Source organism: Condylostylus longicornis, unplaced genomic scaffold, assembly GCF_029603195.1.
Source record: "Condylostylus longicornis isolate FDR11 unplaced genomic scaffold, ASM2960319v2 ptg000001l, whole genome shotgun sequence".
Taxonomy (NCBI): Eukaryota; Metazoa; Arthropoda; class Insecta; order Diptera; family Dolichopodidae; genus Condylostylus; species Condylostylus longicornis.
Window position 1 is genome coordinate 1,052,495 of NW_026577970.1, and position 22,223 is coordinate 1,074,717.

Sequence of the window (22,223 nt, forward strand, 5' to 3'; positions counted from 1 at the left end):
ATAGTATTAAAATTTTAATATATCTTTTTATTTCAAATAAGATATACACTTTTTTCAATTGCAATTAGTATTAATCGAAGCTTCAGCTCACTTATCTGAGTTAAGTTCACTTATCTAGTTAAATCCGTACGAACGTGTGTTCGAAGAGTATGCTAAATTTGCCTTACCGTTTGTAACGCTAAGAAATAATGCTCTGACATATAGACTCAAGTGTATGTTTTTGATCAGCGTCTAATTCTGAGTTGATTTAGCTTTGTCTGTGTCCGTTCGTCCGTCTCCACGATCACTCAGAAACCAATTGAGCTAAGTTCACAAAATTTTTACAAATGATTTATTATTGTAAATGCCAGAAGCCTATTTAAATTCGATATAATCGGAGTACTGGTTCGGGCCTACCATACAACTTCAAAATTTGTTTAATCATATCTTAGAAACTATAAAAGCTATACTGTTGAAATTTGGCACAAGTAAGTATATTAGTAGGATCAATGTGTTTGACAAAAGTCGTTGAAATTGCTTGGCTCCTTATGGTAGCTGCCATACAACTTCAAAAGTTCCTTAGCTATATATCAGAAATTATAAAAGCTGTCATATTAAAATTTCACATAAGCGAATATATTAGTAAGGTCAATATGATTGATAAAAGTCGTTGAAGTTGATTGGCTCTTTGCTGCGATAGAACTTTAATAGTAGCTTGGCCATATCTTAGAAAATATTGAAGAGACAGTACTGCAATTTTGCATTAGTTAATATGGTAATACGACAACTTAAAGTTATAGTCTGTTCCATCTATGGCATATTTAGTACTGACAAATTCGTACTGACACGGTCAACTATATTTTTTCTCGTTTTAAATGTTTTTAAACGCGCTTTTCATGAAAATAACCAACATGTACATTTAAATATGAAATGTAAAAATAAATAATATGAAATACCGCTTCGTTTCAACTTGAAACGAAGCGGTAAGAAAACTAGAATACATTTTCATTTCAAAAGTGCATAACATGACATATCTATATTTCAATGCCTTCTTAGAAAATTTTATGATCTCGAGAAGTGAATGACTGTTAATCTAATTTTGTCAGAAACATTTTTGGTACAATTGGTTAATTATAATATTCTTCAAGTATTTCTTTTTAAAACTACTATAAAAATTAAATTTTTTTTCTCCATTAGAAAGCGCTTAAAATTTTAAGTAACACTGCACTTATAACTTTTTTTTTGCCAAAAATGTAAATATCATGTTCTGATAGAAAACCCTAGATATGCATCTTTACATTTTCACTGGAATCTATCCAAACAAAAACAATTCATAAATATTTATTTATATGCTGGTAATAACCTTGCATGTTTTTGTTGTAAAGCTTATTATAAACTTGTATGTAAGGCAATTCCAACACAGTTTGTTCTTCCAATTTTATTTTATTTTTCTATATATGCTTAGCACTAGAATTAAAAATTTTTGTTTCTCTTTTTATACAATTTAATGGTATATTTTATTTAAGAACTTTTACATTTTTGTGTGAAAAATTAATAAATCACAAATTTTACTTTCGAAATAAACAATAGAAATAAATACAAACCGTAAAAGGGATTCTAGTCTTAATTACTGCTCATCGTAGTTTGAATCCACGAAGAAAAAAGTGGCGCTCTTGTATAAACAGTAGGATAATTATTGTCACCTATAAAAATTTTAAAATATACATAACGTGAGTACCTATATATATTATACTATGGATGTGTTATTAAAATTTCAAATAAATGTAAGCAGATAGTTATGAAGTGTTAACTAATCTTATAAAAAAATCACATATACTTACCGCAATCATATCCCCATGAAACAACTCCGACTAAATTTCCATTAAATGTTATAGGACCACCAGAGTCACCATGACAAGACCCTTTTCCGCCTTGATCTCCAGCGCAGAACATTGTTGATAATAATTGATTATTGTAATATTGTTGACATTGAGTAAATGAAACCATATCAACCCAAACGCCTTCCAGATACGGAGCTAGATTGCCATTCGTCGAAGTTTGACCAAAACCAGATACATATAATTGTTGGCCAGCTGCTGGTAAATTACTAGCTATAGAAATTGTTCCTATATAATTATTGGGAACAAAAGGACTTTGTAAAAGAATCAAAGATATATCATTAAATAAATTAGACGGATTGAAGCCGGGGTGAAGAAAAAGCGTTTTTGCATATCTCACAACACCACCATAATCCCAATTATTAGAACCAGCACGTACATAAGTATTACTTGCTGTTTGTCCATTAACGCAATGACCGGCGGATACAACCCATTCCTAAAGAGAGAGCAAATAACCATTTTAAAAAGAGAAATGCACAATTTACGATAAAGCGTATTTTCAAATTATTTATTTTTTTAAAGTTACCATCGAAAGGAGTGATCCACCACAAAGATATGGTCCTAATATAACAGCTACTTGAAACTTACGATTTACAACTTTTAAGGCTGAGCCATTAACTATTCGGTCTTCAATTTGCGGGATGGATGAAGAATTAGAAGATTGTGCTTTAGCATTAGAAATTAATGCCAACAAAATCGCAAGAGCAGCAATCGTTACACGAAACATCATAAGACAAACTAAATGAATGGTTAATGTACTACACTATATATATATTTAAAATGAAAAATTAATATAAAAGTCTTTCTTTCATTTTAAATTTGTATTTGCGTCTACTTTATTTATAACGTCACATGTGTTCTATTATATAATAGTAAACAAATATTTATGAAACATTCTGTTTGATTTGGCGAGTAACTCAAATTAACGTCAGACTTTTCAGTTCTCCTCTTTTCTTATAAAACACAAACTTACATTCTAAATAGAGAGCTAATAAAGAAATATTCTGAATTCTTTACGTTTTCTGAGTTACTGTTTGATTTTTTTTTTTAAAATGAACGAAATAATTATAAACAGGAACAATTTCGAAAGCTCGACTATTTGAAAGAAGGAAATTTTAAATAATTTCTTTATTTAAAAAATAAAAACTTAGGTAATTGAGAATATCGCTTCCGAGAAAAGTTTTAAATTAAAAGTTTTTCGTATCACAAAGGTGATTTGCACAAAGATGACGTAATCGTCTTTAATTCCATCGCCTTTCTTCGTTTTGACGAAAGCTTTTATAGTAACAATTCTTATAAGCAAATTTAACATTTAACTAGTTGAAGTAAATTGAAAAACAAAACATTTTTACCAAAATCATTAATGAAAATAGTTAATACGATTCTCAATCAATGTTACAATCACCTGTTATGGTAAATAGACATTACTATAGGGCAAGCATCCAAAAAAACATTACAAAAATATAAAGTTGTCTTTGGTAAAGACAACTCTTCTTTTTTTCATTCTTAATTTAAAGCGTTTTATTGTGAAATGGTTGACGGGTCAAGACAATTTTCAATAATTTCCGTTCAGTACTAAAAAGAAGTTACCAGATTTTTCCTGCATATAACTAAGTGCTTATAACTTCGGAACCATGCGACATAGGGTAACCAAAGACTTGTTTACAAGTAATTGATTGTTCTTTATTTTAGATCTTACCCAGCATTTACACGTACAAGTTACTTGCAAGAAAGTTGCAATACATACAAAAATTTTACTAACACATTGAAATATTTCTACTTGCTTGTTTACTTGCAGTTCAACTTGCAAGAAAATTTTGCTGCCAGTAATTTGAGCAAGTAATTTGACACATTGAGAAATTCACAAAAAAAAATTTGTTGTTTTGATTTTTTTTTTTTTTAATTTAAAATTTTTGAATTTTGTTTTGAAAAAATTAAACTTAGCAAACTTATGGTTTCTAAAATTTATAAACAATTATATATATTGCTAGTTGTTTTCTTCTCAAAGAAATTTTCAAAAATTAACTTGCTAAACGCCTACGTCATAATAGCAAGTAATTTGACATTTCGAAAAACTAATTGACAATTAATATTATACAAGTAACTTGTATGTGTAAATGCTGGGTTACACTCAAATAGATTTAATTTTGTGGTTTTTTTTTTTTAAAAAACAACATTTTTTGTATCATTTTATGACATTGGTTTTTCGTTCTCTTTGTTAGATTTACAAAAAAATTATTGGCGCTCGCCTCTGATTATTTACTACATGAAAATATTTAATGCTTCAACGTCAGAAGCATGTGATTTGCATCTGACATTTCGGATTTTATCAATAGGCTAGCGTAAGCGTTTGTTTGTTTTTTTACTACATGAAAATATTTAATGCTTCAACGTCAGAAGCATCTGATTTGCATCTGACATTTCGGATTTTATCAATAGGCTAGCGTAAGCGTTTATTTTTTGTGGAATGAATAATATTCCAAAAAGAATTAAGCTGCAAATTAGGTTCTATTTACATATTTTCTGTATAGCCCATTTCCTATAATATTTTTTATTTTATCACCCATCGACGGTAATGGCAAATAGACTCATAAAAATTTAGATTTTGCTTCGCCTTCCAGGAAATATTGTTTAATGCAACGAGAAGTTTTCAAAATTATTTTGAAAAAGTAGATGACATAGTTTTAGTTCAAAATTTTCACAAAATTTTTCTCTAGATACATGCGAGTACATACATATAAAATTTATACAGTAAAAATTTTGTACAATTTTAAACATACATTATGTATATTTATATAGGAATGTAGTTAAATAAAATAATGCAAATTAATTAATACATTTGTAACGTATATTATATATACCTTTTTTATATGTACATATATATATAACTTGAAATAAATAAATATATTTACAACATAATGTACATATGTACGTTTTTTATATTGCATATTTAATTCACTTATGAATTCAGTTTTATTTTAAAAAATCCAAAAACAAAACTTAGTAACAATAGTAACAAAGCTACTTTCTATAAACGAAGCCTTGTCTAAAATATGCGAAACATTTTCCAAATTAAACGAAACTTATTCCAAAAAAGCTTTTTTAAAGTATGTGAATCGAATGAAGGGTTTCATTTATTTTGAAAAAGGTTTCGTTAATTTTGGAGGTGACTCCATTTCTTTTGTAAAAGTTTTCGGTTAATCTGCAAAATATTTCCTTAATCTGAAAATGTAAAAAAATAATGAAGATAACTAAATTCTAAAATTAAAATCATAAGATCTAAAACACAAATTGTTTTGTTTAGAAAAAGGGAATCAATTTTGCTTTGTGAAGTTTTGTGCAGCACATAATATGTACCATAAGATTGCCTTTTTTGTTTTTACAAATGCATAGATAATCAAAGTTTGTGGTTGTTTTGTTGTATTGAAACAACAAAAAATAAAAAAATACATTTTCAAAAACGACGCAACTACAAATTATGAGCGCTATAAAATTTTTTTCTTTTTCTTCACATTTTTGAAAAAACGTCGTAACTGCAAGAAAACGTTGTGTGAATTAGAAAATTTTAAAACAAAGATGTCGTAACTGCAAATCGGCGTATATCAGATGCGTCGTAAATCGAGGACCTGTACATCTGATTTATTCAACAATTGTCATTGATTCGAACTTTGCTAATTTATTAACTCTTTTGCTTGAATATTAAGATTTAAATTTTTTTCTTAATTTTTTCAAGATGATTTAACTTATTTACATATGTAAATGTTATTATATAAAAGCCAAATAAAGTAGAAATAAACATTTTTTTTAATTAATCTACATTTAAACTACCGAGTTTTTAAAATTTGACATGCAAGAGCCTTGTATTTTGCCTAATCTAGCCTTTGAGGTAAGAAGCTCAAATTTTATAAATTTTGCTTATATTTTTCATTCCAAAAACTATGAATATTGATATTGTTATGGATTTTGCTCTTTCAATTATATCGCAGAGAAAACTCAGACAGGTTAACGGTAATCAAATAAAAAATTGATGATAGTTGAAACAAAATCTGGGATATTTTAATTAAAATACAATTTTGCAAATACAATTGGAGTAAATAATAAAACATAACATAACCGTTGAGCATAAAACCGTGGATCATAATATAGTAATAACCATTTTTTAATGCAGTTTAAAGTTATAACCCTTTTAGTTTTAGACGGCCTAAAATTTTCAGTTGTTAAAAAGTTTTTTAACTTTTAATCACTTTTTTAAAAGCTGGGGAGAGATTAGTATCCAAAAGTATTTAACAAATAATAATTGTATACGTTTTCGTATTTTGATTGCAGACATGGTGCCGACGTGCAGCAGGTCCATCGCATTCCAGTTAGTACAAATGTGCATTTTCGCTATCAGTAGCACATCACCACCCGATCTATCTAAGGCTCCCGGTGCTCTTAAGGAGATCTAAATCCCTGGCGTTAATTTTCGATATATTCGTCAAGATCCGTGGATCATGTTTTGTCTCATGTGACCATTCTGGCTCCACTTAGACGCTTGAACAGATAGTGAAAAATGGTCTCCTTATTGTCCAATCTTTTTCGGAACGGAAGTTATAATCAAAAAAACTTGGATAAGTAGAAATTTCGTGAAAATTCGTTAAAATCCCTTTATCTCGGAAATTCTCCAGATTTCGCATCTAGTCCGGAACAAAAGTTTTACCCATTTTCGGCCTTCTAAACAATGGTGTATGTTGTTGTATGTCTTTCTGAATCACTCTGTATGTATTCAATTTCACTGCGTTGATTGGAACAATAACCCGTTCCGCCACCGAGATGTTCATGACCGAGCCACACCTAGCTAACTCATCCTCCTATTCATGTGCTGCTATGTTATGGTTCTAAGAGAGGGCATGAGAGGGAAGCTCAACACAAAAATTCTTGTCAAAGTTCGATCTTGGGATAAAATAGTTCGTGATCGCATCGGCCATTAACGCAGGAAACGACCCAAGAATACCACCGTGGCCGCAAGTTCTCGTTCCTGCAAAAGTGTTACCAAATCGTGGGAAATTTCCCATTCAAGTAAATTTCGAAACCTTAAAGGAAAAAGGCCAAAAAAGAATTCCTTTTTTTCAATATCAAATTCCATTTTTCATTACCATATAATTTTTTATCTTGTTTATGTTTTTTAGTTTATTTATTTTAATTTCTTTTTTTTTGTTTATGCTATTATTATTTTTATAATTCTTATTTTAAATTAAAATTTTTTAGAAAAAATTAGTCCATATCATTTTCTTGTTTTGTATTGCCAGAAACTATTTTATAGACTTAGAAATTCATACAAAAAAAACGTGAACATTTTATTTTTCTACTTTTCAGCTTTTTAAATTCTCCTTTTCAGTTTTTTGGATGGGAAATTTTTACTTTTCAGTATTTAAAAAAAGTATACTAAAAATTACAAAATATTCAAGTAGGTACAAAAACCAAATACTAAAATTATAATTTCTGACGTGAACCAATATTCTTTTTAAAAAACTGATAAAAATAGAAATTTCCCTTAAAAAATTTAATAAGAAGCGCTTCTGTAGTTGCGTATATACATATCTGAAAAATACAAACACAAATACAAATTTTTTCGTTAGAAATACACATCACCGCATACTTATAATACTTCAAAAATTTTCCAAAAATTTAAAAATTTTTAAAATCTTTTTATTCAGTTCATATGATTTGATTTTGAACATTCTTTTTGAAAAGTGCACTATGTTTTATTTTATTATTAAAAATACTGACTGCGTTAATATGTACACATTTTGTCATAGTATTTGTAGACACTCACACACAGATATTTGTTTTTTATGGATGAAAATCTAGGAGCCTGCCGTTCCAGGACAGGTTCCATTTTTTAAGCAGGTGCTGCTCTTCTCTGGGATCTACCTTAGCCTTAAAATTTAATAAGTCCTATCTTCAGGAATTTTTCCTTTCGTGTGGAAGAAAGCTTTCATTAAACCAATTCATAAGAAAAACAATAAAAATAGCGTGGCTAATTAGCGTTCTATTGCTAAACTGCCGGCAATTCCTAAGGTTGAGTTGATGATATATGAAAATGCTTATTATCATTGTATGCCATTCATTAGTGGGTGTCAGCATGGCTTCCTGGAAAAAGAAACTACGACAGTTTTCTCAAATAATATGGAAAATGGATATCAAACGGACGTAATTTGGGCAGACTTTTTCTCTTTCTCTTTCTTTAATTCTGGTGTCCCGCAGGATAGCCACTTAGACCCAATGCTATTCATAATTTCAGGTAATGATGTTGTTTTCATGTTAACACACAGTGAGGTATTAATATGTGCTGATGACATAAAAATTTAAAAAAATAGGCTCTTTAAATGATGTGTTGTGTCTTCAAGATTATCTTAACCGATATAATCAATGTAAATAAATGTATTCAAATGTGCGTCTCTAGGTAAAGACAGACACTTTTAACAAACTACACTTTAAATGGCCAAGCCCTTAGTCGAGTCGATTCATTCAACCTATGTAGGAATGGATTTAATGGAATTCTCATATGCATTGGTGGCCATAAGTTGCTCATCAGAGCGACAGAGATCCTCTCTAAGAGAATAATTAAGGACCAAGGTGTTTTTTTCGATAACAACTTATCATTCAAAAACCACCCAATGTTGAATTTTATTAAACGCTGATAAAAGTAGTTTATTGGTCCTTATATCTTAAAATCGCTCTACTCATGCCTTGTCCGTCCTAATCTGAATGCGCTTCGCAAGTATGGTTACCCTATTACAATACACATGTAGACAATATTAAGACTATTTAAAAAAATGCTTGAATACGCCTTCTTCCTTGGGAATTCTTCTACCTTATGAATACAGACTTATATATTGATTGACTTACCCACATTGAGCAAAAGACGTAATGTCGCGGATATGTTATTCATTTTTCAACTTATGAAAACTGATCTTATCTCTTTAGATATTTTAAATAAAATTTTCTAACTCAAACTTTAGGTTTCGTTTCCCTAATCTTTTCATGGTTCCTTTTCATTGGACCAATTGGGTCATTGGGAGAAACATGGACTTGTCAGTAGGACGCTTAGTACTTAACAAACACAAACTTGACTTTTCACCAACGGAAGACATGATGGAAAAACTTTTATTTACTTATAGTTAAGTATAGCGTCTTCTTATATTAACAAATTCTTGTTTTAGTTTTTAATTGTTTATTTTATTTAATGGAGTATTACTACTATTAAATTTTTGTTTTTTATTATATAAAAATTTTTAAAATTAATTTTTAAGTCAATAATTATTTATAGTCTAAAAGGAGAAATGTTTGAGCTAAACATAAGTGAATAAATATTTTCACATTTAAATTAACTTCCTGGATTGTTCCTATAATTTGTGTGACATTAGGTAGGAATATTTCCTGTTCTTATAGAAAAATGGAATTTTCAACCTGCAAATAAGTAGTTGCAATTCTATTATATGTATAATATCAACATTCACTAGTCCTCTTTTCGGTTTACTAATTGATAAATGTGGTTAAGAAATGTTTATTAGATTTTGTCTGGAACTGTTGCAACTATAGGTTCACATATTAGCATTTACTATGCTATCACCCTATGTAGGAATAGTTTTAATGGAATTCTCAAATGCATTGGTGACCATAAACTGCTTTTTAATAAGATTATAACGATATATTAATCACGTTCAATAGATGAATCAAACACTTCCGATATTAAAGTATCTCGTCGTCAGAGTGACAGAGATCCTCTCTAAACAGAATAATTACTATTTTGTTTAAATTTAACAGAATTATTTTAATAGACAATTTTAATAAAACATAAATTTATTTATAATTTTTATAAAATATAAATGTATAGTCTTTTTATCATTTTTAAAAATCAGACTTTTATTAGAATTTTAAAGTAATTTAATAAGTGAACAAAAAATTAGAAAGCTAAAAAAAACTCAAAATAGAACAAAAACATATATTATTCAATGTATAAAATGCTGTATAATGTCTAAAAGATATTTGTTATAGTGCTTACTAGTCTCACTATGCCCGTCCGTTCGTCCGCCGGTGGACATGTTCGGTGAAACGGTGAGAACCTTAAAATTTATTGCAGCGAAACTATATACTATATTTTTTAAATTTTGCAAAAGCAAGACCGGCTTCTTCTGCAGCGGCGTACGATATCCGAAAGGTGCAGAAAAAATAAAATAGCCGTCAAAATTTACCGTTATCTAAAATCAGTTTTTTTCAAATTTTTATAGCATTTTCTTTTAGGCTGCAGGCTGCATGAGTTTGAAATTTAAGCAGTTTATAAATATTAATAAATATTGCATTTCGTTTCATGAAAGAAATTTTTTTTACCTTCACCCCCTCTCAAGTTACCGCCTTTTGAAATTGATAAAGTTTGATTAAAGATTTTTGGCACCTTATATTTCCGAAAATGCAAGCTTTTCCAAATTTTTATAAATGCAGAAAGCTAACGGAAAGTATCATGTCATTAAAAAATATAATTATTTTTCTTAGCTCGGGCAAATAACCCTTAAATTCGGGTATTATATTACCTTCCGTTAAATCTTTTAATTCAAAGACTGCATACATTGCTCAACCTAAATACATTCGTTTTTAACTTATTCGTATATAAATGAAAGTAATTTTAATGATGCACATATTTATAATTTAACATATTCCTTTTAAAAACAGCATTTTCACTTGTTGAAGGAAAAAGGCTTACATTAAAACCCATTGGTTTGACCAAAATAAAGTTGGCAACTTTATTATATGTAGATGTTATAAAAAGTTAAGCCAACTATTTTGTATTTTACACATTTTTTAATTTTATGTTAACTTAAAAATCAATTATTTTATTTGGGCTTATGTAAGTTCTACAAATGTTGTTATTAGAGGTTTAAACAGCTGCGATTAAATTCTTATCTAGTTAAAATAATTAAAGCTCTACATTCTAATAAAACAAAAAATTAACCTTCAGGTGTCAAGTTCGTCTAGAAACCTTCAAGTTGAATATATAGTAAAACTATGACAAATAAAAATAATACACTTAAGAATCAATATAAAAACAAAATGCATATTAAAAGTGAAGCATTGTCGAAATTCAATCTAACAAAATTTGCTGCAAGCCTATGCTGTTATCGCAAAAGAAATTGATCGGCCCCCGCTTATTTTCATTTATAGAAAAAAGATTTAATAATACTTTATTAAATTAGGTACATATAATAAACAGCTTATAAATATTATAAATAATAAAAAAAAGTTTAAATGTATTCAAAACAATAAACCAATCTGCAAAAAAACTTGTAGTTGAAATTCAAAAGGGCAACAATAATAAAATTACCTCTCTTTCTTTTAATTATTTTATTTCGTTATCGTCAAAAAACCCAAATAAGAAAATATTTTCACACTATATGCAAAATATGTATGTTTTAACACATAGTGTGAAAACATTTTAATTGATGCTTAAATTTGTGGTTGGTAATGTATAGTCGCATTTCCAAAGGAATAAAAATGAATTTAATTATTGTGTATCATTAAAACATTTGTACGAGTACTAATACAGTAATCAATGATCTAATAGCACTTATTGATAATTTGTATATTATAATTGTAGACATTATTGTCTTTTTTATAAGCATCTCTAAAATTTGAATTGCAGATTTATATTTTTTTTATATTTTTTACAAATGAGATATGGTATTGTGATATTTAAGTTTTCCCATATTTTTCTCTTAAATAAAATATTTAGTTTTATAGCATTGATTATTAATGTAAGAATATACAAACACTTTTTAATTACAATTGTAGGATTGTAAATACTATTTTAATAACAAATAATATTGTTCATTAAAAAATGATTAAAACATTTCTGTAAAAGTGCAACCTACACTAACTTTAATATTTTATTACCAAAACTATTTTTATTCAAAGTTGAAATCATTTGTGTACTTAACAACGAAAAGCGTAACACAACAATATAAAACAAAAATTTAAAATTTAAAAATTTACGGTTTTTTTATTTTACCACTTCATCTTCAAAAGAGCTAAGTCAGAAAATTTTTATAAATTTTAGTATTATTTACTAAATTGCACGAGTCCACCCACGCGCTGCAGATATATGCCGTCTCATTCTGTTCCAAGCTCAATCCACACATTTGCCCGTCCTTTCCACATTAACCGTGAAGAGACAATGTAAAATTAACACTCCAGCCATTACTCTCAAATCTGGATGACCCAATAAGATCAACTTCTTCCCCGCTTCCGGAAGGGCTCTATAAATTTTTTGTGTGTCATTCTTGGACATTGGCTCGTTCAATACAAGGCTAAAAACCGATAAATGAAGGCGACTTTCTAAACAAATTTTGTTGAGTTTCGTTTGTTGTCTAACTTTGCAACTTTTCACGGAAATCAGGTGCCACCAACTGGGCTTTTACTATGTATATATACCAAACTTATATTTCTCCATGTATGTATATCGTGAAAAATTCAAAAATTTATATGAAGCTTAATATATATATTTCTATTCTGGTCGTTACATCAATAGTAAAGTAAATCTATATGTATTGGAAATATCAGAAACCAAAGAAATAAGGATTCAGAAACCAAACTTTCAAAAGTTTAAAGATCATTTTAACCTTGTGCAAAGCTGTCGGCAAAAGGGAACTTTACAGTCAGTTATATGTTTTCCATATTACATTTTTCATTATATATAACCTTCAACATTAAACAAATTAAACACAAAACTTGATAAGAACGACTAACTGCTACCCAAGAAATAAAAGTTTGCGTTACTAAACCTGCTTTTGTTTAAATTATTTTCGTATGTTTCACATGTTCATATAGGTTTTACAGAAAAAGTTTCAAACTCAAGCTTTACTTATTAGCTTAATTTTTACGTTAGCTTCAATGTTTCAAGTATATTTTTAATAAAAATGTATGTTTTACTACTCGTATTTTGAAATCGAAGTGCTTGGAGGCGATGATATATTCTGTTATATTTATCTAGAATATAGATCAGTTTAGAAAAAGTCTTCATTGAAATCTAATTTAGTCTTGATCATGAACATGTTCACTCTTTATTTACTCGCAAGTTGCAAGAATCACATTTTTCTCTTTGTGGGCTATTCTCCTCTCTTCTTCTGTAAAAAGAAAATAATTTGTTTTTGATTCTCAATCTTAAGCATGTTGCATATAGTCATATCAATAGTTTATAACTTTATTGAGCAAAATGAAGAAAATTGAAGAAAAAATTTATTTCAATCGTATGATTAAAAAATCTTATTTAACGTACAATAAATTATTACTAGACACAAAAGTCATTACACACCAGTGAGCAATATTTAAAGTTTGTACTAACATCGCCTTAAAATGGGCATATTCATATAAGCAAATGTTTAATTTTTTTATAACATCTTACTTTCAATTCAACATGTTTGAAAAGTAACGTGAATTTTTTTTACAACAGGTATACTTATACCGAAACACGTTTGTGTAAAATTTGAAAAAACTTTTAATAAACAAAAAAAAAATTCAATTCAAAGAGTTCAAAAAGGGTTCAAAATTCAAAGAGGCTTGCACGAATTATTGAATTGCAGTTGTTTTAGTTGTTCTTCATTGTATTTTCAATCCAAGTATCATAAAGTGGTACTCTCGTATAAACAGTAGGATGAGTTGGATCACCTAAATACATTAAACAAAATTACAACAATATTTTAACAAAACCTCATATAAATGAACAGTTCTTACTTACCGCAATCATAACCCCATGAAACAACCCCTACTAGATATCCGTCATACGTTATTGGACCACCAGAATCACCCTGACAAGAGCTTTTTCCAGCTTCATCTCCAGCACAAAACATTGTATTCGACAAAGCATTATTGTAAAGTTGTTGACACGTTTCAAATGAAAGCATATTAACCCAAACACCTTGCAAATATGGAGCCAAATTACCATTATTCGAAGTAAGACCAAAACCGGATACACGTAATAATTTACCAGGTGCTGGTAAATTACTAGCTATAGAAATTGTTCTTATATAATCAGTTGGAACGAAAGGACTTTGTAAAAGAATTAAAGAAATATCATTATGTAAAGTGGACGGATTATAACCGAAATGGGCAATAAGTTTTTTTGCCTGCCTCACAACACCACCAAAATCCCAATTATTAGACCCAGCTCGCACATATGTGCTACTCGCGGTTTGCCCATGTACACAATGGGCTGCAGATAAAACCCATTCCTAAAAAGAAAAAGACGTACATACTTATATTGAAAATAAAAAAGTGAATAATTTTTTTTTTCAATTTATACCATCGTAATTAATGAACCACCGCATAGATATGGTCCTAGTGAAATTCCTACTTGATATTTACGATCTACTACTTTTAATGCAGAACCACCAACTATACGATCATCGATCTTCAATGGAATTTCAGTAATTTCTGTTTTAGCGTTAGCAATTAACACGAAAAATATCACAATTGTGCCAATCGATATAGGAAACATCTTGAAATAAACTAAATGAAAAATTAATGTGTTACACTATATTTAAAGAAAAAACTTAATATAAAAACCTTTTCTTTACTTTAAGGTTATATTTGTGTTTACTGTTGTCTTAACGCCATGTACACGAAATTATATAATGTTAAACAAATATTTAAGAAACACTATTTGTTTGCCAAAAAATTAAAATTAACGTCAGACTATTTTTCTCTCCTTGTTTGCCTACGAAAAATGCTCAGAATATGTCAAGAATAACTGTGATATTTAAGGTGCTTTTGTAATTAACTGAAATATTTCATATGATACTAACATTTATATGTGAGCATGTATGAATATATGAAAAATGAAAAGTAATTTTAATACGATATAGTATAATTTTAATACGATATATACTTATGTATATAGATGTACATATAGAAAGAGACTGCTTTTTTAGGTAGAAATTTGTATTTTTTTTAATAAATCGATTAAAAAACCAGCATGTATGAAGAAAACTATACTCTTTTAGCTCTTTCTAGCTTTAAAATGAGGTCGAAGCTAGAAATATAGTGTTTAAAGACAATAAAATAAGTAAACTCTAGGAAAAGATTTATAATGGCATAGATATGCCCAGGTACGGCGGTCGATTTTTTTGCTTAATGATCCAGAACAAGTACGGATCAAGCTTTGGTTTCTCAAACTGTACTCTCTAGATTAGAAAGAACTTGAAACTTCATGGTACATAGCCTTTAATAAGTATTTTAATGACATAGAGAGCTGTTTCAAAGATTAATTAGTAAAAACATTTTGTTCGATCACATCTATGAGGAAAATAGATGAAGAATTAGAAGAACTTATTAGTTAGATAAAAAAGCTTTTTAAGTAAATTAAACAAAAACATATTTTAAAACGAGAAAAAAGTTATATTCCTGATTGTTCTGTTTGCACATATGTATATCTGTTTAAAAATATATATGTAGCATTTAAAAATCCTTATCTGAACTATAAACTATAGAAAACAAACTAAGCTCACATACATTAAATAAAGTTGGTATCACCACACTATTAAAATTATTTTCATTCATATACCAAACTATTTCTAGGTTTGCATATATCTGGGATGAACGATTTATGCAGTATTTGAAATAAAGCAAAAATTAATTTAAGGAGGGGTTAACATCATGCTCAATTTTAAGCGTTTAATTGCGTGAGTTAAGAAAAACTATTATATTTTTTTATGGCTTGAAATTTACCGTTACCTTTTTGCGTTTATAGAAATTTGATAAAGCTTACGGTTTCGAAAATATAAGGCATCAAAAATTCAAATTTTACAAATTTCAAGAGGCGATAACTTGAGGGGGTGATAACTCGAGAGGTTTTCTTCTAACGAAATAAACTATTTGTTAGTGTCTAAAAGTTACTAAAATTTCAGGCTCCCATAACTTGAAGTCTAGAAGAAAAACGACAACAAAAATTTGGAAAAAATAGATTTTAGATAACGGTAAATTTGAACAGCCATTTTGTTTTTTTTAAGTTTAGCTATAGTATACCGCGATACGAGAAGCAAGCCACTGCCTTTCTGCGTTTACAAAATCAAAAAATGTTTATGGTTTCACTGCAATAATTAGTTAAAAAATGACAATTTTAGGGTATTGTGGGGGGGGGGGGGGGTTAAACTTCTAGAGGGAGGAGATAGATAAAAATTTTCTTCTACGGAAATAAATTTGTAGTAAAAATCTAAGTACAAATTGAATTTCAGCTTTCTATCTTCAAGGGTGTAGAAGTTTTGTAAACATGGGCACGGACGGATAGAGTGAAATTAATAAGCACTTTTTTTCAAAAATTTTTTGGATTGACAGTATTTAAATTTGTACGAAATTAAAATTAACTTCAAAATATTTTTCTTCCCCATTTATTTTAAAAATATACGCAAAATTATTCTATAAACTATTAGTTCATATTCAAAATTTTTTCGAAATTTTTTGAAATTATTTCAACCAAATCAAAAAAGTTTAAAGTAAACCAACCTAAAACGAGGAAACCAAAAAATATGTTTAGCGGTTGTAATTATTCCAGTTTAAATATCTATAATTCACTAATGTGGTCAACGAAAACCAACAAAGGAAGTCAATGATCAGCAACCTCAATAAATATTCATATAGGGTATTTTAATTATTATTTTTTTGAAAATACCAAGCGTAATTAATTAATATTTATTGCTCAAAATTCAAATTATTCCACTATTCACAAATATTAAACTGTTTATATAACAACATCTCGTAACCAAAATAGTACATTCGCATAATAATGATTTCTTTTTTACCGTATAAAAACGTCAGGTTTAGTTTGATTATAATTTCATTTCATTTTTAAATATTATCCCTCATTGTATTTGAAATCCAAGTATCATAAAGCGGCACTCTAGTAAAAACGCTGGGATAATCTTTATCACCTGTAATAAATATAAATTTACTACATTTAGAATACAGTTAAGTAGGTACAATATAACATAAGTCTTCAAACACTTACCACAATCGTGACCCCATGAAACCAGCCCGATTAAATATCCATTATATGTTAAAGGACCACCAGAATCACCATAACATGCACCTTTTCCTCCTTCTGGAACTCCAGCACAAAATTGTGTATCAGTTAAACCGTTGTTATAGAATTCTTGACATTTTGAAAATGAAATCATGTCAACCCAAACTGTTAGCAAATAAGGAGCTAAATCACTTTCTGTGGCAGTTTGACCAAAACCAGATACTTGTAATTTTGAACCACTTGCTGGTAAATGTTGAGCTATAGCAATAGGGCCAATATAATTACTTTTCATGAAAGGACTTTTCAAAAGAATTAAAGCAATGTCATTATTTAAAGTCCCTGTTTCAAAACCGAAATGTGGAATAAGTTTTTTCGCCCATCTTAAAACTCCACCATAATCCCAATTGTTAGAGCCAGCACGAACCGTTGTGTCTTCCTTATAGACATTAATAACACAATGAGCTGCAGTTAAAACCCATTCCTTAAAGGAAAATAAGTTATGTAACGAATTTGCAAAAAAATTTTATAAAAGTGATAAATAAATTTAAATCTACCAATGAAATCAATGTACCCCCACACATAAATAGTTTCATTAATACAGCAACCTGAAATTTACGATATTTAACTTGTAATGCCGAACCACCAACTATACGTTCATCAATTTCAAGTGGAGAATCAGAAGGCTGTGTTTTAGCATTAGAAATTAATATTAAGCAAATACCTAACAAACTAATTAACACACGAAACATTTTTGAACGAACTAAATAAATGGTTTGTGTACTTCTTGATATTTAAGGCAAAAAATTCTATTTGTTTAACCGTTTTTCAATTAAAATTGTCGTTTTTTTTATAGTCTATATATTTTTACGTTATTCATTAATAACATAATATATGTAGGTTAATCATATTAAAAATAACCTAACAAAAACAACAGTAAAAAAAATTGTATTAAGCAAACAAAGACTTAAAACACACTGTTTGAATTGGCTAAAAACTTAAACTAACGTCAGAATTCTTTCTTACTCCTGTTCTTAAGATTGATATTATAAAATATTTTTTAATATTTTGGCAAATTTTTTTTTCCATTTGAGAGTCTAATATATTTTCACATTTTTTCTTGCATAAGATTTTTATTTGTACCTATACCTATGTATAAGTATATTTATTGGAATGAAATAAACACCAGAAAATTGTTTTTCTTTTTTTTTTAAGTGTTTAAAATGATCTCGTTGGTTTTAACCCTCGACAAAGACAGGCAGGGCCAAATAGTAATCAGACTAAATTGACTAACAATTAGTCCCTCTATCATGTTTTTGTGTATTATATTGTGTATTATATGTATATGTATATGTGTATTTCTTCCCACTGGAAGGAAGTCACTGGAGTTTTTTTCCATAAGGCGATATACCTCAATATTTTCTTGCTGAACTTTCTTGATATGACATAGCTTTATGAAAATGCTTTTAAATATTTCTTTCAAATTTTAAACACATTAGTAAGCTTTTAGTTAACATACGCAGAAAAATGTGAATCTGAACTCTAATATCAAATTTGAACAAATTCTGTCAATTAGTTCCTTAGATATGAGGAAAAATGTAAAATCGGTGCTAGTTCGATTTCCGAGCCTTGATATTCCGAAAAAATTTAAAGTTCTGTGCAAATGTTTATTTTCAACAAAATGTGGCAACGTTAAAACAGCAGTTTAGGAAAAAAAACCTAATAACTAGCACTTTACTGCTGAAAATATATGCTAGTTTATTTAATTGGTTATTTCTGGCAGCATTTATATGACATGTATAAGAAAAACATGCTCAATTTTTTCGATGGCCGATTTACTATTATTCTACATATCCACTACGTATAGAACGCATTTAGGAAAAGTGTATAATGTCAAAGCTTTTATTAAACTTTTTGGAATGTGATACTTTGTAAAGTTTACGTCGAAAGTGCATTATGGAAGTCACGGTTCATTGTTTTAATAACCTGAACTCATATGTTAAATTTCAAGAAAAACGGTTCATTATTTCTCTGTATATGCGCAATAATTTATATTTGGCTATAAGTTATGTAGCTTCTTGTACTATCGAACGAAGCTTATATATAATATTTCAAGTTGATCTGTTGAATATTTTCTTTCGGTAGTTCATCGAAAGAATTATATTAAGAAAATATTCATCATGTTAAATATTTTCTTTCGGTAGGGCATCTCACGAAAAGTGAACCAGATCCACACGAAGAAAACGCTTCTGAGCTGACTCAAAACTAAATATCCCTAAAAGGAGACCACACCTGGCTAGCATACTCCAGAAAATGCCCAACGAAGGTACTATATTGATCACGAAACTCCTTCGATAATTGCTTTGCAAAGCCCAGAGTGAAACTAGCGGAGTTAACAATGCTAAACCTCAATGGTAATGACAATGGTAAACATCAAGTCCGTAAAAAAATTTTTAAATCGCCAAGACCCTGCGAAATCAAATCTTGCTTAACGAGACCTCTGGCATTCGAAGACTCAACCGATTAAAAACCAACAAAAAAAAGCAAAATCATATAGCCCAGAAAACTCCTCCCTCCACTTGTCCAAAAATAACCATAATTAAGCTCCTTTAAAGCTCTTACGCCGACTCTAGACAGACACTCACACAAACCGAGTAAACACGGCTATACAATTGACGGCAAAAATAATAATAAAAAAGCAAACCGTAGACTCAATGTCCCAAACACTCAAAAATTTAAGCACAATATTAGTTAATCCCACATAAGATAAAAAATATGATTTCAAGATTATTAAATTTTATTTTAAATTACTACGTACATATGTAGATACATTTGTATATTTTAAATAAAATTAATTTTAGTTGTATTTGTGTTTTGAATAAATATACGCACAAATAAAACCGCTTTTCGTTAATTTTTTTGTTTTTTTTTTTAATTTTTAGTTTTCAGTTTTTTAAAAGGTTCAAGTCAGAACTCACAATTTCGCCATTTGGTTTTTGTACCTAATTGAATATTCTGAAAATTTCAGTATACAGTCGGAAACGGATAAGTGAAAAAGGTTTTTGGCGAATATTTTATTTCAATTATCCTTTTTTTTTCTTTTAAATGTTTTTCGTATAAGTAAATACATTGCACTTATTCGTTGTTCATGGTTACAAATTTTCAATTGTATAAAGTTTTTTTATTTTTTAAATCTTTATATATTTCATTTTCAATGAAATGAAAAATAATTTATATTTCTCTTATTGTTTTGATATAGTTTTTCTATTTATAAACGCACACCTATCATCGCTTGTTTCATCAACTAGATTTAGTTCATAATTTGTCAGCACTTGATCAACTATTTCTTGATCATCGTATTCCCCAAAGCATGAAACATTAAAATCAATCTCTACTGAAGTATTAATATTAAGTAGTGGTGATATAAAGTACTAGCAATGGTTTCTCAAATACTCTGGGATATCTACATATGTCTGGCAAATTTATTGTTTGAAACTCCAAATCGTCATCAATTTATTTTAACATTTTAATTTTTTCTTTTACACGTAAATTTGCTAACTTTTTTCTGCCGTTAAACATGTTTAAAACTTTTTCAAACAGCTGTTAAAGGTGAAGTTTAAAATTTATTACATAAACAAATACATAGATACATAATATGTCAAACAAACTTTTGTGACATATCATTTATAAAAGTGCTGGCAGTTTTGCAATTTTAGACGACATTTAATATTTTAGCAAAAATGAATAAATTTAGCACGAGTATTTAAAAAAATTAGCTAAGGCGTTCTAAATTATAATAAACTTTTGTTATTTGGGCAAAATATTTATTTGAGCAAACTGTTTTTTTTTTTTTTCATTTATATGTTTTTCACTTATGCGTTTAGGTTTATATCAAAAATCAAAGTAAGAAGTTTTATCTTCAGAAAATTAAAACTGTGAAATCTGTAAAAAAGGACGTTTGATAAAAAATGTTCTTTCGAAAATCGCAGAATGTATAAATTTTCAAATGTAACAAATATTTTTGAAATAATTTTGTAATGTTACAAAATTATTTCATGTACATGTAATTTCAGCTTTATATATTGTACATGTTTACATGTACATAGCTCTTTACTAAAAACTTATTTCTGTAGTAGAAAATTTTTACCTATTTTTATTAGCCTGAAATTTTAACAGCTTTTAAACACTAATAAATATTTTATTTTGTTAAAGGAAAATTTTTTTCTATCTCCACACCCTCTCAAGTTATCGCCTCTTGGAATTTGTAAAATTTGAATTTTTGATGCCTTATACTCCCGAAACCGCAAGCTTCTTCAAATTTCTATAAACCAAAAAAGCTAACGGAAAATTACATTAAAAAATATAATAATTATTTGCTTAACTTACGCAATTAACCTTTAAAATCGAACATTATGTTAACCCTTCTTTAAATTTATTTTTGCTTTAATTCAAAGACTGCATAAATCATTTATCCTAAATATATGCAATCCTAGAAATAGTTTCGTTTATGAATAAAAATAATTTTAATAGTGTGGTAGGTATACATGTGGGAATGACTACTTCTTATTTCATATTCAGCTGCATTTATTTGTATGTTTCATAACTGTTTTCATTTTTACTCTCTAAATTTGGTAAAATGTCATTTAAATTTAAAATTGAATTTTTTACTTTTCGAGTCAGTCAAAACGTGAACGTAGTATTGTAAAGTCGGAATAGCAAAACAATTAATAATAATTTAACACTTTTTTTTTATAATTTTATATCTAAATTTTCAATCGAATTTAAGAAAAAATTTATTTATTGTAAAAAGACATTGAATTAAATAATATTATACTTAAAACAAAACCATTTCGTTTAGTCTTTTTATTTCAAATCCCACATACATAAACAGTATTTAAAAGAAGTATTTTCACTTGTTTAAGGGAAAAGTGCTACAGTACAAACCATTGGTTTGACCAACTTTATTTATTTTTTTATTTCGCTTCATTTTATTACCCATTTTGGATCTGGTTCTGGTCGTGATAGACAGAAGATGCAAAAAGTGAGTTCTGATGTAATTTTGAAAATTTGTGAAATCGAAAATTTTCTGGGAAACGTCAGCTTTGAGAATTTGTGTTAATATCGTATGTATAATTGAAAAAGTGAATTTTTGATATATTCATTACTAAAAGTATTTAATTGTGATTTTTAGTTTTCTTATTTTCAAGTTTTCCACTTTGGGGTAAAATGACTTTTGGGATAAAATTGCGCGACAAATGTTAGCTAAAACCGCCGATGCGTAATCATTCACATCGGAGTGG

General features: G+C 28.4%; 3 protein-coding genes across 3 annotated transcripts; all 3 read right to left on the minus strand.

Moving 5' to 3' along the window:
* Window positions 1–1,544: 1,544 nt before the first annotated feature.
* LOC129618766 (trypsin alpha-3-like) lies at window positions 1,545–13,217 on the minus strand. Its single transcript, XM_055533740.1, has 5 exons — window positions 13,189–13,217; window positions 12,982–13,036; window positions 2,404–2,640; window positions 1,821–2,313; window positions 1,545–1,682 (listed from the first exon to the last, which is right to left on the minus strand). Exons 1-5 carry the CDS (start codon window positions 13,215–13,217, stop codon window positions 1,603–1,605), a joined length of 894 nt encoding a protein of 297 aa, XP_055389715.1. The 3' UTR covers window positions 1,545–1,602.
* Window positions 13,218–13,497: 280 nt separating this feature from the next.
* Window positions 13,498–14,406, minus strand: LOC129618772 (trypsin-like). Its single transcript, XM_055533754.1, has 3 exons — window positions 14,212–14,406; window positions 13,648–14,140; window positions 13,498–13,577 (listed from the first exon to the last, which is right to left on the minus strand). The coding sequence occupies exons 1-3, from the start codon at window positions 14,404–14,406 to the stop codon at window positions 13,498–13,500; spliced, it is 768 nt and encodes a 255-aa protein (XP_055389729.1).
* A 2,345-nt stretch (window positions 14,407–16,751) lies between these two features.
* Window positions 16,752–21,922, minus strand: LOC129618775 (trypsin-like). The gene is made up of 5 exons (XM_055533768.1): window positions 21,919–21,922; window positions 20,206–20,317; window positions 17,481–17,655; window positions 16,912–17,407; window positions 16,752–16,834 (listed from the first exon to the last, which is right to left on the minus strand). Exons 1-5 carry the CDS (start codon window positions 21,920–21,922, stop codon window positions 16,752–16,754), a joined length of 870 nt encoding a protein of 289 aa, XP_055389743.1.
* Window positions 21,923–22,223: the final 301 nt, after the last annotated feature.